Here is a 16,561-nt window from a genome sequence, read left to right as displayed (position 1 = left end):
ATTCTGTGATTCAATCTTTATAAAATTTTAGATTTCGATTGAAGTAATTTATATACACATTTTTGCTTTTCTGAACTTTTGATTTTGAGAGAAAAAAAGGTTCACGGATTTTTTTTGGCAAATGGAATACCAAAGAAAAATTAGAATTTTTATAAAATATTGAAAAAACACCATACAGTAGAGTTGCACAAAAAAAGGTACAATTTTTCACCAGGTTCCGGTATTCACACTTTTTTCTGACTCACCCTGTATGATAAAGCTGGAATACTGCAATGATTGTGTTCATGAAAAAAGGCTGCATGGGTCGAAGACGATTTTCATTTAAAGTCGTCACTGAATTCCCATGTTTGTTGGGACACTCTGTATAACACTGTGATAAATGATAAACGAAACCAAAAAGATCTGTAAAAGTAATCAATCTGAAAAGTGATGAAAATAATTACTTTCACAAAAAAAATTAAAGTAGCCACGTGAAAATATTTGAAATCCATAAAAATTGACATTTTCAACAAGAAACATAGACAAGAAATTAAATCTTTAAGTTATTATAATATTATAACATATTTTTTTACTGAAATTTTGTTGTCCAACAAAACATAGTTTTAGGACAAACTTTTGTATATGAAGATATATGACATCATAAAATAATATTTCAAAAAAATATATTTAGTTATTAAATAAATATTGTTAATGGATTCATGTTTTTTTTTCTGTGCATACACTTTTGACTGACCTGTTGAGGAATTTTATAAATTTACGAAAAAGGAATTGAGTCTTTGTCCCAAACTCTTATTTTCTAATCGCTGTATCTTTGCAACCCAATGTCGTAGACTTTAGGTATAATTTAGAATATGAAATCTGTTAAATCAAAGAATCGAAATTTGAAATATTCAAGGTTTACATCATCAGGTTGCAAAGATACAAAGATATAAGGGTTATAAAGGAAATGAGTTTTTGTCACAAACTCAGATTTTCTAAACTGGATAGTGTAAAACTATGATATTTCAAACTCAAATTATTTGATCTACCAGTATTCATAGTTTGAAATATCTAAGGTCTACGACATTGGGTTGCAAAGTTATAACGATAGAAAAATTTTAGTTTGTGGCAAAGACACAATTCCTTTAAGTTTGTGGCAGAGACTTAATTCCTTTATGTCACCTACTCTTTTCTCTCTGAACATTTGCTTTATAACGTAATTTGCTTTCTTAACCATCTGCTCTTATAATTTGCTCAATAAATATAACGTAATTTGCTTTCTTAACCATCTGCTCTTATAAATTGCTCAATAAATATCTGCAGAAAGTATCGTGAAACTATGATGTAATCATAATTGTCAATGTAGTTGATTGTTAATATAGAGCTTTACCCATCAAGAAAACAAGCGAAGAAACTCTTAAAATTTGTTTATAGAGAAAATGACATGTTTAGTCAATGGCCATAGAGCAAACGGTAATAGAGCATAATTCGTATAGCTGGTATTTTCAATTCAAAAATACCTTAAATGAAACTGATAACCGCACTATACGATAGGCACAGACTAACCAAACTGCTCATATGCTCTACCTAGATAAGCTGAGCAACAGTTACATGAAAGATTTTTGACTACTATCTAACAGCCACTTGTTGCAAATTCAAAGAAATACTAGAATATTGATCTGAGGATACGTGAGGTTAAGATAATGCCTCTAGTCAAGTAATCTGTTCTAAGCAATAAACATTTTATTCTTGAATTCTGTAAATATTTGTAGTAATTATCTACATGCACTTGTAGATAGTAGATAGTAGATAGTAGATAGAAGATAGTATATAGATAGTAGATAGAAGATAGAAGATAGAAGATAGTAGATAGTAGATAGTGGATAGTAGATAGTAGATAGTAGATAGTAGATAGTAGATTGTAGATAGTAGATAGTAGATAGTAGATAGTTTTTATTTAAAATAATCAAAAATATCAAAATCATATTTTCTAAACAGTTAAAACAACAATTATTTTCTCCAATTCCGTTCTATTCCGTTTCTAAGTACATAAAGAAACAATGCAGCTGGTCAGAACTGGGCTAGCTGGGCTGCTTTTCTCCATTTGCAAAATAAGAAAATAAAAAATATTTAGTTGCAGTGTTGTAGAGCGTTGTTTAGTGATCTTGGCCTGATATATAAATTCGAGGATTGTGCTTTCCATCGTTCCGATCCTCACTCCCCCCCCCCCCCTCCGTAAACTCAGATGTTACGATATTCGTCCTTGCTCCGACACGTACAATAATTTAATCTCCGATCCTTGTATCTGTCCTAACTTTGACACGTAAAGCTTATAAATATATATATTCTTAGATCCTGATGTTCGTCATTTTCCGACACTCATAATCTGCGATTTTTACATCCGTCCTTGCTCCGACACGTAAATAATAGTCTCCGATCCTTAAATACGTCCTTCCTCTGAATTATATACGCAGAATAACTAATCCTTATATCCGTCCTTACTCCGACACTTAACTCATAATCTGTAATTTTTACATCCGAATTTGCTCCAACAACTTATAGTCTCCGATCCTTATATTCGTCCTTTATACTCCGACGCCTAAAATCATAAATTCTTAATATATTTTGTAAATGCTCCAACTCAAAGCTCAGTTCAAAGAATTTGTTTTTTCCGATTCCTAAATGCGTTCCTGCGCCTACCCATAAATTACATTTCAATGTCAGCTACTATTCCAGTATCACAGTGACCTTAAATGTCCTCACGTGAAACCTTCACAAGATTTGACCAACTACTCCTTCATAATTAAGCTAAAAAATATGTAATTTTGGGGCTGAATGTAGTAAATACCGTACTCTTAAAACTTTGTCCCGAACTGTATCAATCCAGGTTCAACTCAATCGTATTTTACTATCAATGTCGCCTATCAAATCAATGCCAAATCAATGGGCACAATCTTGTCAGCTCTGAATGTCAATACAGACACAAGCTAGAAATCTATCAATGCCAAACCAATGGGCACAATCTTGTCAGCTCTGAATGTCAATACAGACACAAGCTAGAAATCTATAAATGCCAAACCAATAGGCACGATCTCAAGTTGTATGTTTCAACAAGAACCAAACTACTCTCAACACTGTAATAAAAGCGGAGTCTCTATATCAACTCATTTATTTTAGATATCTTATGTTACAAGTTAACGTAAATCAACGTAATTACAAGTTCTATGTTGATATATATAAATAGATACAGCTTAGTTTAAGTTTACTGTACGTATCTATAAGATTAGCTAGGATAGATTTAACTTAGTTAAGCTATCTCCACACATATTTACAGTGTTGTTTAAGTTGACTGTACGTATTTAAAAAGATTAACATGGATGGATATAAACGTAGTTAATCTAATCACAATGTATTATTTAATCATATTACGTAGACTAATATATCTAGGTATGTTCTGGTTAACAAATATGGGGATTATTGTATTTATTGCATGCAAACAAGTAAAAGTATGTTGGTAAGATCAAACCAAGGGGATAGGACACTTTAAATTACCCTTATTCTTAATAGTAGATGCATAACTTTCATTTAGCTGTTTGGATTGCTATAGTACCCCAATGGACAACCCCAATGTTCAAATATTTACAAATCCATTCTTTGAACCATACTATTATCCATTTATTTATATTAAACGTTTTGTCTACCCCCAATACCTGGAGCTACGATCTGAGCTGTGTACAGTGCTTGTCAGGATACAGGATACATCCTAGACTCCTAGATCTGCTAGAGCTCCGGGCCCAGTTCTCATCTAGGCCTCAAAACTCAACATTGTTTAGAAAGTCAGAGTTTTAGCTAATCTAAACGATCTCGAGTCTTAATATCAGTCATAATATCTAGATCTTAATCTAATTCGTAATAAATATATATGTGAATAATATCACCATGAGAAGAGCATAAAAATTAGATTGAAATAAATGTCATAATTGAATTTCTTCATTAATTTAATAATTTATTTTCATACAACGTCGCATTGAAAAAAACTTTGAAAATCACTCCCGAAGATTGCATATTTTAATAGTATTTATTACATTTTAGGACACCATTTTCAAGCATAAACGTGAATAGGTTGACGTGTCTTGGGTAACCTTCTTTACCTAGGCGTACAAATGCATGTATTATGTACTGCAAATATTTGTTTTGCATGTATTATGTATTGCAAATATTTAAAAACAAAATTCATTAAGTTTTTATCCTATCAGTAGAATCTACAAGAAAAAAAAAAAAAAATATATCAGACGAAAAAAAAATCTTAGGGAGTAGTTTTTCAGCTTCGTCTGAACCCCTTTTTCAGATGAGCCGTGAAGAATGTTAATTGAACCAATATACGATGATCCTTCCTCTTACCAGGTATATTTTACAATGATTGTTCTGTAAATCTTTCGGATCTTAGTAAAATGTTAGTTAAGAAACAAATTAAATATTTTAATGTCCCATTGGACCATGCATGGAAAGTTCCGGTTTTACAAGAACTTTTAGATACAGGGTGTCCCACGAAACATGACAGTATGCAGGACGACTTGAATGTCGTCTTGATTTTTGATATAATTTGCTGCGTTTATTTGTCAACCTAATCTTAGAAGTAAATTTCTAGAGATAATATTCACAAAATTCCCCTAGTCCTGCCATTTCCAAAATGTGGTCTGCCTTTTATATATATATATATATGTATTTATATCTTGGTGTGTGAATAAATCTTTATAATATAATATAAAGGGACAACTGCAGCTTGACGTACCTTCTAACGATCTTTCATTTCAAGAGTGGGATGTCTGATCAACAACGGTCAACTTTAAACTCGATATCGTTGTTTTTAAATCTTAAAACGTGGTGAATTCTGAGAATTTTCTTCACTGTTTCTACAGCAAAAATCCGCAAATTACTTTTTAAAAATAAAACTTTGAAAGTCTTTAATAGTTGGTAAGAAAACTAGAGTCAAAAAAGAGCTTTAAAACTTCAATGAAGCCTTTTGAGAAGTGTCAAATGAGTCTCCTAAAAGTTTCTACAATGAGATCATTAAAAGATTTTATATAAGTAGTATATAAGGGATTTGGGCCCTTAATAATGGATAAAATAAACTAGATAATAGATAATAGGTAATAGATAATAGATAATAGGTAATAGATAATAGGTAATAGGTAATAGATAATATATAATAGATAATAGATAATAGGTAATAGATAATAGATAATAGATAATATATAATAGATAATAGATAATAGATAATAGATAATAGATTCCCCCCCCCCATCTTTCTTCTGTTAAGAATAAACAAAATCTACTTTTTGACCAGAAATCCCACCTACTCTCCCTTTCTTTTGTGCTCAAAAGTAGTAAATTATATTTTTCCATGATTTTCACAAAAAGAACTGACGTTAGTCAGCATATATATCAATACAGTGCAGTTTCGGTTACTGAAATGGGGATATGATACAGTACCAATCTTTTTTATGGAGTATTTTACTATTTTAAATACCAGATATTGTATTGAAATATACTTCAGCCACTGTATTATATCATTATTTCAGGAAACGATTTTGTATTGGTATAATGCTAACCACGGTATGCTAATTTATATATATATATATATATAAAAGTAGTCATCTTTGTATGTTTGTTTGTATGTCCGGTCATAAATCAGGAACCGATTTGCCTCAAATTTTGATTGGGGAACTCTGTAGAACCATGGGAATGGTCTAAGGGAAAGTTAAATAAGTTGACTCTCATAAAGAAAACTATGTTTTAAAGCAAAGCTGGGTTTTTAAGCTAGTATTAACTAAAAAGTTTTCTTAAATGTGTATTTAGCAGGGTTGCTCACCAAGAATCAGAGAGAACTGTTTCGTTCAGTGTTCTATAAATCTTAACGCTTGTTTCTTAATAATTAAGTCTAGCATTTAAAGACTACATTCAAGACAGAATACAGAATAGAATTCAGAATTTATTCTTTAGCTCATGATATTTAAAGATTGTTGCAACTTCATTTAAGTCTCATCATCCAGTGTCTGTTGATCAAAATTGAATTGAGTGCGTGGGTTCAAGTCTAATCCCAACAAGTTAGCGATATAATTTCTACTTTGCTCATTATGCAATTATTTTTTTTTTTACATTTTCAACAATCTTTATATAAAATATCTTTAAAAAATGACAGGTATTTTTTAGGTATTTTTAAACGAATAAAAAGGGGCTGTCTACGTAAGTTAAAGTTTCACATATGCTTGATTCATACCCGTACACATGCTAATCCTTACTGTCGGAGAAAAACAGGATGGAGATATCCTTTTTAATCTGAAAATTGGTAATTTTCAAGTGTGGTTTAATTCATTAAAGTTTAAAGGGTAACGTTGTGAATCGGCTGTGTAACTCTTGAAATGAAGGTTCACTTAAAACCAAGTTAACAGTCCCTTTTAAGATAATAAAAACCTAGACTTTAAGTGCAATATGTAAATTACTAGAAATTCAAGGCGCTTCGCGCCCTTCTTTCTAGCCTTAGAGGGCGCTTCGCGCCCATCTTCTAAATTAGTTGTGAACATGTTCTCTTTGTGTACATCGTAAAACAAAACAAAAATAATTCGCGGATTTTCACAAAAAATTTCGCAGATTTTCAAAATTTTTAAAAATTTAATGACGATCGAATTTTGATGGAGACAAATATTTGAAATTTTGATTTTTCATAAACCTTCCCTGGGGCCCCTAGATGTCCCACAAAAAATTTGGGCCCGATCGGTTCAGCCGTTTTGACGTTTATTGGATACAAACAGACAGACAAGCCAAATTTATATATAGATGAGTAAAGCTATTAGAAACCTAATATGCTTATTAGGATGGGTCGATTTTTAAACCTTAGAGTGTGAGCGGGATAAACAACCCTAAAGATTCTAAGAGCTTCGAAAAAATATATCGAAAAGAACCGTTTTAAAACACAGAATTTGGAACGGCTGATTTATTATTATCTTAAAATTGCCCCCAACCCGCCATTTTTTAGTTTTTGAATATTTAGCCGTATTTTAATTATTAAATAAATCGTTAAAAATTAAATTAAAATGCCACACAATCTTTAGATAAATTAAGAAAGTAAGATTAAGAAAGTTCATTTCTATATTTTAACAGTTAGAAATATTTCTAGCACACACTCTCAGGGGCGGCTTACAAAATTGCCAGGGGGGGAGGACAAAATTGAAAGAAGTTTTTTCTCGCCCCCTAGATTTTTTTGAAGGAATTTGGGTCATTTTTTACTACGTCATAAAGAAGCCGGGGGTAATAGGAAAAAATGGAGTGCTCCTGAGAGAAACTGTTTTGCGATTTTTCACAAAATAAAACTTTATCCGGATATCATATTAAATTCGAACCCCATGATAATTTAAATTATGCTTCATATGCTTGACATAATCATAACTGACAAATTATCGATATCTAACTTTTTACCTTTACTGTTTAAGGGGCTTGTTTTGGATTCTCAATTATTTTCTATATATCTATATTTTTGTCCTAAATTTTAAATATTTTCAAAAACATAGTTTTTGTATATATTTAATGCCATATCTATTCTTTCTCAGATAATGAACCAGCCAATATTATCTTTCATTTTTTAACAATTTTTGGCGAACCTTTTTATTGCATAAAAGAATTACAAAATGTAAATAATTCTCATCTCTTGACAGGATTATTTTCTTTAAAAGATTGCTTAATGTTCAAATCGTTAAAATGTTAATTTTTACTTTTGAAGCAAATTTAAAATACCCTAAATATGGTATATAACATTAAAAAAAAAGCTGTGAGAAAAGTGTACTTCTGTTTTTACTTCTTGCTGTATTTTAATAATAAAATTAAGAAAAACATTTCCAACATGTTTCATTGACAATATAAATAGCAACCAATATAGTTCTTCTTTTATTTTTGCTCAGATGAAGGTTTGAAAGGTAGTTTATTCAATGCAATTTAAAATGATATTGACATTCATTTTTTTCGTCAACTTTTGATCAGATTTTTTAAGAATATATTCCCTTAATGGGACTGTAAGCGTGATTTCAAGTGACCCTAAATGCAAAAAAGGCAATATCTGATTCACTACGGTACGAGCTTTGTCTGATCAAGTATGAATTAGATAGCCATGGTTATAATTTTAGAAAGATTTTATTTTTAATTGTGAGCTCTCTACAAAAGGAACTGACGCATTTCTACTGCAGAAGAACGTAAAAGAATCTTCACAATTAAACATGTTTAAACCTAGAAGAACGACAACATATTCCACATTATTGATTATATAAAGGTTTCAAGGGTACTGTTGCAAATCGGACATTGCCATTTTTGCATGGAGGGTGACATGAAATTACGGGTAGTCTCTTTAAATTATTCCTTCTGCTAGAGCGAGGATGAATGCTCTGTCTCCCACGTGAGGTTCACCCAACCTGAGAGACCAAGAAGAGGAGATAAAACACAAACTAAGAAGACAGGAGCACTCTCCAGGTATTTATTTTCAACTGTTTTGTTAAATATTTTATCTATAACCGTTTCTTTACAGATTTAACGAGAACCCTTTCTTTACAGATTTAACTAGAACCGTTTCTTTACAGATTTAACGAGAACAGTTTCTATACGGATTTACCTAGAACCGGTTTTTATCAATTTGTTGAACGCCATTTCTTTAAAGATTTGTCGAAAGTCGTTTCTTTGTAGATTTGTCGAAAGCCATTTTGTTAACACAAATTCGAAATATAAGGAAGACGATTTTACCGACTCAAATACCGTAGCCTTTTCTCAAGACGTGTTTATCTATTTCCTCCATGAAGTACCCACATGTCAAACCCCGCTCATTCGTTCCCGCCTCAACCCTCTACAGATCCCAGCTCAGTCAGGTTAGGAGAGTTGAGCTAGTAACAGCTCCGACACAGGGAGCCTCTTGACTCCTTTATGATGATGACGCAGATACTCAGCTAGCAACAGACCTGCTTACCCGAAGGGTTCCCAGTTTATCATGCATCCCAGAGACAACATAATCGCGTCATGATAAAATCGCGATCTCTGCCTACTAGGTTGGATAAGCCCTGTTGTTCCAGTTCTTGTTGATCTGCTCCACCAACATGAAGCTCTACATCACTCCCATGAAGTACTCTCAAATATTCATCATTAATTCCTTTGTTAATTTCTAAACCAACCAATTTTAACCCATTCTTGGGAAAATATTTCAAAACTTTCGTTTTTATTAAATAAATGTTAGAAATATCCATTTTGATCTCTTTTATTTTATTATAGTGACTTTTAAAGTCAACACATTTCTATACAGAATTGCCTAAAGCCGTGTGTTTACAGATTTAACTAGAACTGTTTCTTTCAGATTTAACCAGTTCTATGCATATTTATCTAGCACCATTTCTTTACGGATTTAACTAGAAACCTTTCTTTACAGATTTCTCGAAAGCTGTTTTTTACAGATTTTCTAAAACCGTTTCTTTGAAGATTTATCTAGAACCGTTTCTTTTCAGATTTACCTTAAATGCAAAAATTTTATTTTTTGGAGCTAAAAATAATAAATACAATAAGGTACTTGAATATGATTTTGATATTTTAGTATCACTAATTAGTCTCCAAAATCGGTTTTTTAAAACTAGAGTTGAGTTTGGATAAAAGCCAGTAAACGCCTACACAAACAATTTATCTTTGTAAATTTGCAAGAGTTAAATATGTTTTTTCATCTGCTTATCATTCAATTTACTTTCTCTAGGCAGGAAAAATCTCTTAAAACCAAACATTTACCTCAATTTTAACATATATTAAGGAGATTTTAGCTCCTTGTAATGTAGCTCTATTTAGGTATAAATTAGATAGCCGTATGTTTAAGAATTTTGAAAACTAACTGTTTTCTCTATAAAAGTGACTTGCGCATTTCTGAACTGCATGGAATTAAACACAGAATTAAACACTTCAAACCTAGAAAAAGACATTTTCTTTCAAATTATTAATCAAACAAAGGTTTCAAGGGTACTGTTGCGATTCGGGCACTGCAGTCATCTTAGCATGGTGGGTCACTTGAAATAACACTTACTTACAGTCCATTTAGGAATTTTGAATTTATTTGCAAATACCGTTTGTGTCCTAAGTACAACCCACTACACATTTAAACTACATGTTTGACTTTGTTTGTATTTACTCCAGGTCATTTTATTACATGACTACTGGAAGGAATTCAAATAAACTTAGAAAATTATTTAGATTTAAAGTGGACCGAGTATGTAAGAATTTACTGAGATTTTTAGAGCGTAAAATTTGCAAATATTGGACTCAGAACTTTCTAAAATATTTTATACTTGAGGATAAGGTTGTAAAAAACATGTTTCCATGATAACAGAAAAAGATCGGAGAATGCCGCGAAAATTTAATAATTTTTTGTAATCGTCTTCCGTTTGTATTGCAGCCGACAATGATTAATTGATTTCAAAAATATTTTACATAAATCCGTAAAACTATAATATTTAGATCTAAAAGTGCGGATTCACGCCCAACCAAACCCTCAAGATCAAATGGTCGTCTTCATGTTTATAATCAGGTAAATTTGAACGGATAATGATAAAACTATAGGATAACATTTTTATATTGTCAATGTCCAAAAACATCCATGCATGCAAAAATGTTGTGGTAAGTATAAAGTTTGAGATTTTAAATAATTTTTGAACTCAAAAACTGACAGCTTCGGGTGTAATAATCTTCATGCATGTTGCAGCATAGCGTAACAGATAAAAGTTATGTAAGTTTCAAAATTTTAAAGCTTTCTCTGTCTTGTAAACTAAAATGATCAAAATTTACAGAAACAAGCTTAACATATGATGAATAAACAGGGTTACCCAAAAAAGATGAGACTTTGTAAATATATATTGTATGAATGATCTACCAAAGATAGAATAAATTATGGAACATGCAGCCTTTAAGCTAATTCTTATCTGAAAAATATGTTAAAGAGACAGCGCGACGATTAAATTCTTTTAAAGAGCTGTGTATTAAATTTTAAAATATAATTCGAATTAAATACAATGTTACCCAACCAGGATGAGACTTTTAAGACGACTTAAGACTTTTAAAATAAGACTATTTCAAGTTTAATTTATGTCTTCTGTCCTGAATATTGTCTTTAAATGGCTTATCTTATGATTTGACAAAGAAGGAACGAGTTCACAGTTGATTAGTCTCATTCTATGTGAGTAACCCTGTACTTAATTAGATAACAAAAAAATCCGTTGATGGACGCCCAAACTAAATTATAAGCAACACAACAGTCAGACTGAAAAAAGGCAGAAAAAATCGGACAAACAGAAAATTGACTTTTCTTTAGAGAAGTGAGAGCCATGAGAACCTTACAGAGGAGATGATGGGAGAAGTAGTTAAACAGCAGCATAGTGTCAGGAATAGGATCTAATCCCCCCCCCCTTACTCAACCTCCCTCAAGATCTCAAAATCTCTATTTCATCTGTTGTTTTACCAATTTAACACTACCTGTAAACAGTACGTATTTCTTCTAAGAAAGAAGATTCACTGTGAACCGCATTACAGAGATTGGGAGTTGCCGCTTTTGTACTTCAGAACACGACCTCGTCTACAGCAATCCGTTCCTTGCAGCTGGCAGAGTATAAACTGGTATCATTGTGCATGGTGCACAACCTATCAGGATTCTACTGTCGATGTTTCCATTTTCTTGTTTCTGGAGAGAGAAAGGGGGAAGAGAGAGAAGCATAGAGATTTCGCAGATTGGGAAACAGTACAAATCTGGAGGAAAGTAGGGATCTTCTTTGGGAGTTCCTGAATACCCTCTCTTCCTGACCTACTCCAATTACTTTCAATTCCTCCACATCATCCATACCTATTTTTCACAAACAGCATTTTTAATTGATTTCTTAATGGACAGATATTATGGGCTCCATTTTTAAGATCACGAGACGAAACTAGGATTTGAACACAAAATTCAATGTACAAAATAAATTTGGAACGATTGCCAAAACTTTACCCACTCAGGGCCCACTGCACCCACTCTTCTGACTTTAAAGCAGCCTGACCAACTGTGCTAGTCAGGCATTCCTGGTCACTACAATATATCTGCTAACTGAAGCAGAAGTACTGGTTACGACAAAAGTGTTTATTCAATATTATTGAAATCGGGAACAGTCATTTAAGAAAAAAAATCAAAGGAAGGAGAGAAACAATGACAAGAAGAATAATACAATTAGAATTTTATAAAATTGAAAACTCAAAATAATAAATTGTTAAAAAAAGTGCTACAAAAGATTCAACATGAATCAAAATTCGCACACTCTCACGCAAAAATCAGGATTTTGCCAATTCAAGTCAAACTTCAGGTCGATCGTTCTGACACTTCAAAATCGACGGGGCCTTAAAATCTGACGACAAACTTTCATAGTTTTCTGGTTCTCTGAGAGTTCTTTCAAGACATTTTTTTCATGAATAACACCTATATTTCAAATATTAAAGATAAAATTCTATAACATTTACAGCCTCAAGTTTAAAAAACGGAAAATTTTAGTTTGTAAATGATGCGGCAGTTAACAACTGGACATTGTTAAAAATGACCTCATTCATCAAGAAACTTTGCTAAAATTCTTCAAGTTCCTTCTACCTCTTTATTTTAACTATTTCTAACTCCTTATCTTTCAAGAATTTTTTAACCTCCCTCCCCCCTGATAAAGATACAGAGCTGAGGTTAAAAGCATTAAATTTTGATAATTTTGATAATTCACATAATAATTTTCTATGACCAGAATATTTCATTGATTTTTTATGTGAATGATGGATCCCATGTCAGGCTTCGACATCCGTCTTGCGTTTACATTAGCGCCCAGAGACAGTACATTGCAGTACTAAAGATGTGTACACTTCTGAAATGACTTTCCTTGCCTTACATCCTTGGTTAATGTTAACATTGAACACCACCTTCCCTAGTGTTTATAAACAACATAAAATTCAATTTTAAATTCTTACTCTCTCAATATTATGGCGAAAGATTTGTCCTTTTTCAGACTGTGTAAATTGTAATAAAAAAGTACTGATTAAGTAAATATTTCAGTTTAATAATATTTTAGATCGTTTACTTTTAAATATGCAAAGATCTAAACAAACAAGAGACCAAAACCCCCTTTCTCCATTGCCACTGCCATTGCCATTGCCAAAAAAGGGACCACTTGACATTACGTCTGCAGTCCCTTTAAGTAAGTAAGTAAGTAAGTAAGTACGTAAGTAAGTAAGTTAGTAAGTAATTTTTTATCTATGAAATATAACAAAAACATAAAAAATTAATGTTGCAGGAGAAAATATTTAAAAACCTCCAAAAATAGAGGTTGTGGGAATATTTCCCCCCAATTCAAAAAAAAATAAAAGACAAAGGAAAGGAAAGGAAAAGAAAAGGAAAGTTACATATTTTGAACTAACAACTTATAGCAATTAAAATCATAGATTTATTTGTAATGCTGAAAAAATAAAATAAGCTGTATGGGTTTTAAGTTTCCATATTTGAGGCTGAGAGTGAGAATGTTTATGTGAGAAGATGGGGCTGTGATCTGATGAGTCCAGAACCAAGAAGGAGAAATGTCACGGCCAGGTCGGTTTCTCATAGTTCCTTTTAACTGCAGGGTATTGCAAAATCTATTCTTTAAACGGACTCACAAAAGTCATAGTTATCGGGTTTCGTTTTATTTTAACTTTAGCTCCATTATCTTAAATTTGAACAGAGAGCAAGGTCAACGGAACTGAGTTCTTGACACCGCCTCTGATTTGTAGTCCCTATAAATTTGCAACCTAATGCCGTAGACCTTTAATTTTACAAAAAAAATCTATCTTTTAGATCAAATAATTGGAAGTTTAAAATATCAAAGGTTAAACCATGAGGTTGCAAAATCTTTTCTAATTTTTTTCCACAAAAGATACTTTGCGTATTTATGCAGCAGAGACAAAGAGGGAAGTTGACAAAACTTATTCTTTTTACAACTAGAAAAACCACTTTCTTTTTCACTCTAACTCAGATAAAAGTTTAAAGGGCATTAATTTTTTTATTGAACACTTAAATATATAAACAAGATAAGGTTAAAGTAATGTGAAAATTTTAACTAGGTCAACACTTACAATAGTTTAGAAACCTTTTCTTTGTCGGATTGATTAAAGAAACCATAGTTGCTCTTCATCCTTGCATCTTACTAATTGAATTGAAACCTTTTCTCAGTAAAACTTTATTTAGTCACTAGGTTTACTATCTTATTTTCTCATTTTCCTCTTTTCGAATGGCAGATTTTGAAATAATTTTGAGGCAAAATTTTTAGAAGCATAAACTTTTCATGGGGTCAATTGTGTGTTACCACAAAAACTGTCAACCCGATTGGTTTCAGTCGGTTAGACATTTATTGGATTTTTTTTGCATTAGAGTCAAACTACGCCTTAATCAAATGATTTCTAATGCTAATCAATTAAAACCAATCATATACAAAATAATTCTTAAAAATGGATTTTGTACTGACAGAAAAAATGTAATCAAACCAAATATTAGGCAAAAATTTAAAGATTTATACTTTTTCCTTAAATTATTTATAGCCGACATACTTCAGCAGCTCAGTATAAGTTTTTTTTTGGGGGGATGGGGGGTCCAAAAAGGAAGCAATAAATGTGAAAAAAGATAATTTTTTCTGATAGCTCTTTCTTTTTGTTTTATAAGCTGGACAACAATTTTATCCAAAAAAAAAAAATTAAAAATATTTATTTTTCCAGGTATAAGAAGAAAGAATTGCCTAACCCTGAGTTTGTTTCCAAACTGCAGAGGTCTGACCTACCCGGAGCTTCTGGAAACCTTGGGTTTAGATCTCCGGGTTCAGTTAACTCCTCTAGGGTTCAGACTCCGCAGGATCTAGACGTTGAACTCTCCAACTATATTGCCGACATGGACGAGATCAGGGAGAAGAACTCAGAGGATCTCATCTCTGAGACCAAAGTTGTGGTTTGGCCCCCAGTATCCGAGGGTAGGACGGATACACCGGAGTTTCTAACTCCTCCGTCTAGCTATGCTACTGAGAACTATTCTTCAGACCAGGATCAACAAATCATTCAACATTCTCAAAATTCTAAAGAAAATAAACTGAACTCAAATTTTGAATCTTTCCAGAACTACAGCAGCTCCCAGCAATATTCTATCCAGGAGAGCCACTCTAAGAGTAGCAGCTTTCGACAGAGCAGCTCCCAACTAACTCAAAAGAGCAGTTCCCAACAGATGGGCTTCAAGCAAAGCAGCTCAGTAACTCCTATTGATCTACTGGATGAGATGAGTTGGAACCTGACTAAATCTACTTCAGGAAACCAGGAAATAATCAAGTCTCCAGTAAACAAGAGACAGAAAACATCCCGGAGTAAATATTCCAGGGATAGTCTTGCTGAACTAGATGCTCAGATCACAGATATTCAAACACAATTTGAGGCAGAGCTGGATAATCTCATCCGGATAGCAGGTAGATACTTTATATATATCCGGATAGCAGGTAGATACTTTATATATATCTGGATAGCAGGTAGATACTTTATATATATCTGGATAGCAGGTAGATACTTTATATATATATCCGGATAGCAGGTAAATACTTTATATATCCGGATAGTAGGAAGATACTTCATATATATCCGTATAGCAGGTTGATACTTATATATATCCGGATAGCAGGTAGATACTTTATACATATCCGGATAGCAGGTAGATACTTTATATATATCCGGAAAGCAGGTAGATACTTTATATATATCCGGATAGCAGGTAGATACTTTATATATCCCTAAATATAAAATCAAATATGTTCGGATGATGGGTAGAAACTTCAAATATATCCGGATAGCAAGTAGATAATTTAAATATATCCGGATAGTATGTAGAAATTTAAATAAATCCGGATAAAAGTAGAAAATTTAAATATATCCGGATAAATGTAGAAACCTTAAATATATCCGGATAAAGGTAGACACTTTAAATATATCCGGATAAAAGTAGAAAATTTAAGTATATCTGGATAAAGGTAGAAAATTTAAATATATCCGGATGAAAGTAGAAACGTTGAACATATCCGGATTAAGGTAAACACTTTATATAAATCCGGATCAATTATTTGACAGAATTAATTTTTTAACTTTATCAATTTATTTATTTCTAATTTATGTTATGAAACAAATTAATTGATACATGTATTTAATGCAGAATGCAGATAATCATTTTTCCAATCTTCTTGTTTCCTGGCTATCCTGTTTTGCTCATTCAATTAGCTGCATACCCCCCCAGGATGATTAATATGCAGTTTCGAGATGCTGATAAGGCAATTTGTAGTATTTCAATATCAGCTCTTGAGTTTCTGTATTTGTTCCAGTTGTTTTTGATATCGGCCATCTATGCAGGTTTATTGCTGACATTGTTGTAATGAGAACTTCCCTTTGTCAGCTGCATTACATGTATCAGTGTCTTGCAGTAATTTAGAAAGAAATTAAAAGACCTCCTAGCCTTAACTGCATTCGG

General features: G+C 32.2%; 1 protein-coding gene across 1 annotated transcript in view; it reads left to right on the top strand.

The window, feature by feature from the left end:
• Positions 1-13,520: 13,520 nt before the first annotated feature.
• The window catches only part of LOC111697050 (vinculin), a 13,311-nt gene continuing 10,270 nt past the window's right edge, over positions 13,521-16,561 (top strand). The window contains exons 1-2 of the mRNA XM_023466921.1: positions 13,521-13,627; positions 14,785-15,515. Coding sequence (XP_023322689.1) covers positions 13,590-13,627; positions 14,785-15,515 — 769 coding nt within the window. The 5' untranslated portion in view covers positions 13,521-13,589. The remainder of the gene's footprint in view (positions 13,628-14,784; positions 15,516-16,561) is intronic.

Source organism: Eurytemora carolleeae, unplaced genomic scaffold (genome assembly GCF_000591075.1).
Source record: "Eurytemora carolleeae unplaced genomic scaffold, Eaff_2.0 scaffold274, whole genome shotgun sequence".
Taxonomy (NCBI): Eukaryota; Metazoa; Arthropoda; class Copepoda; order Calanoida; family Temoridae; genus Eurytemora; species Eurytemora carolleeae.
The sequence above is the reverse complement of the archived record's forward strand: the minus strand, read 5'-3'. Positions and strand labels throughout refer to the sequence as shown.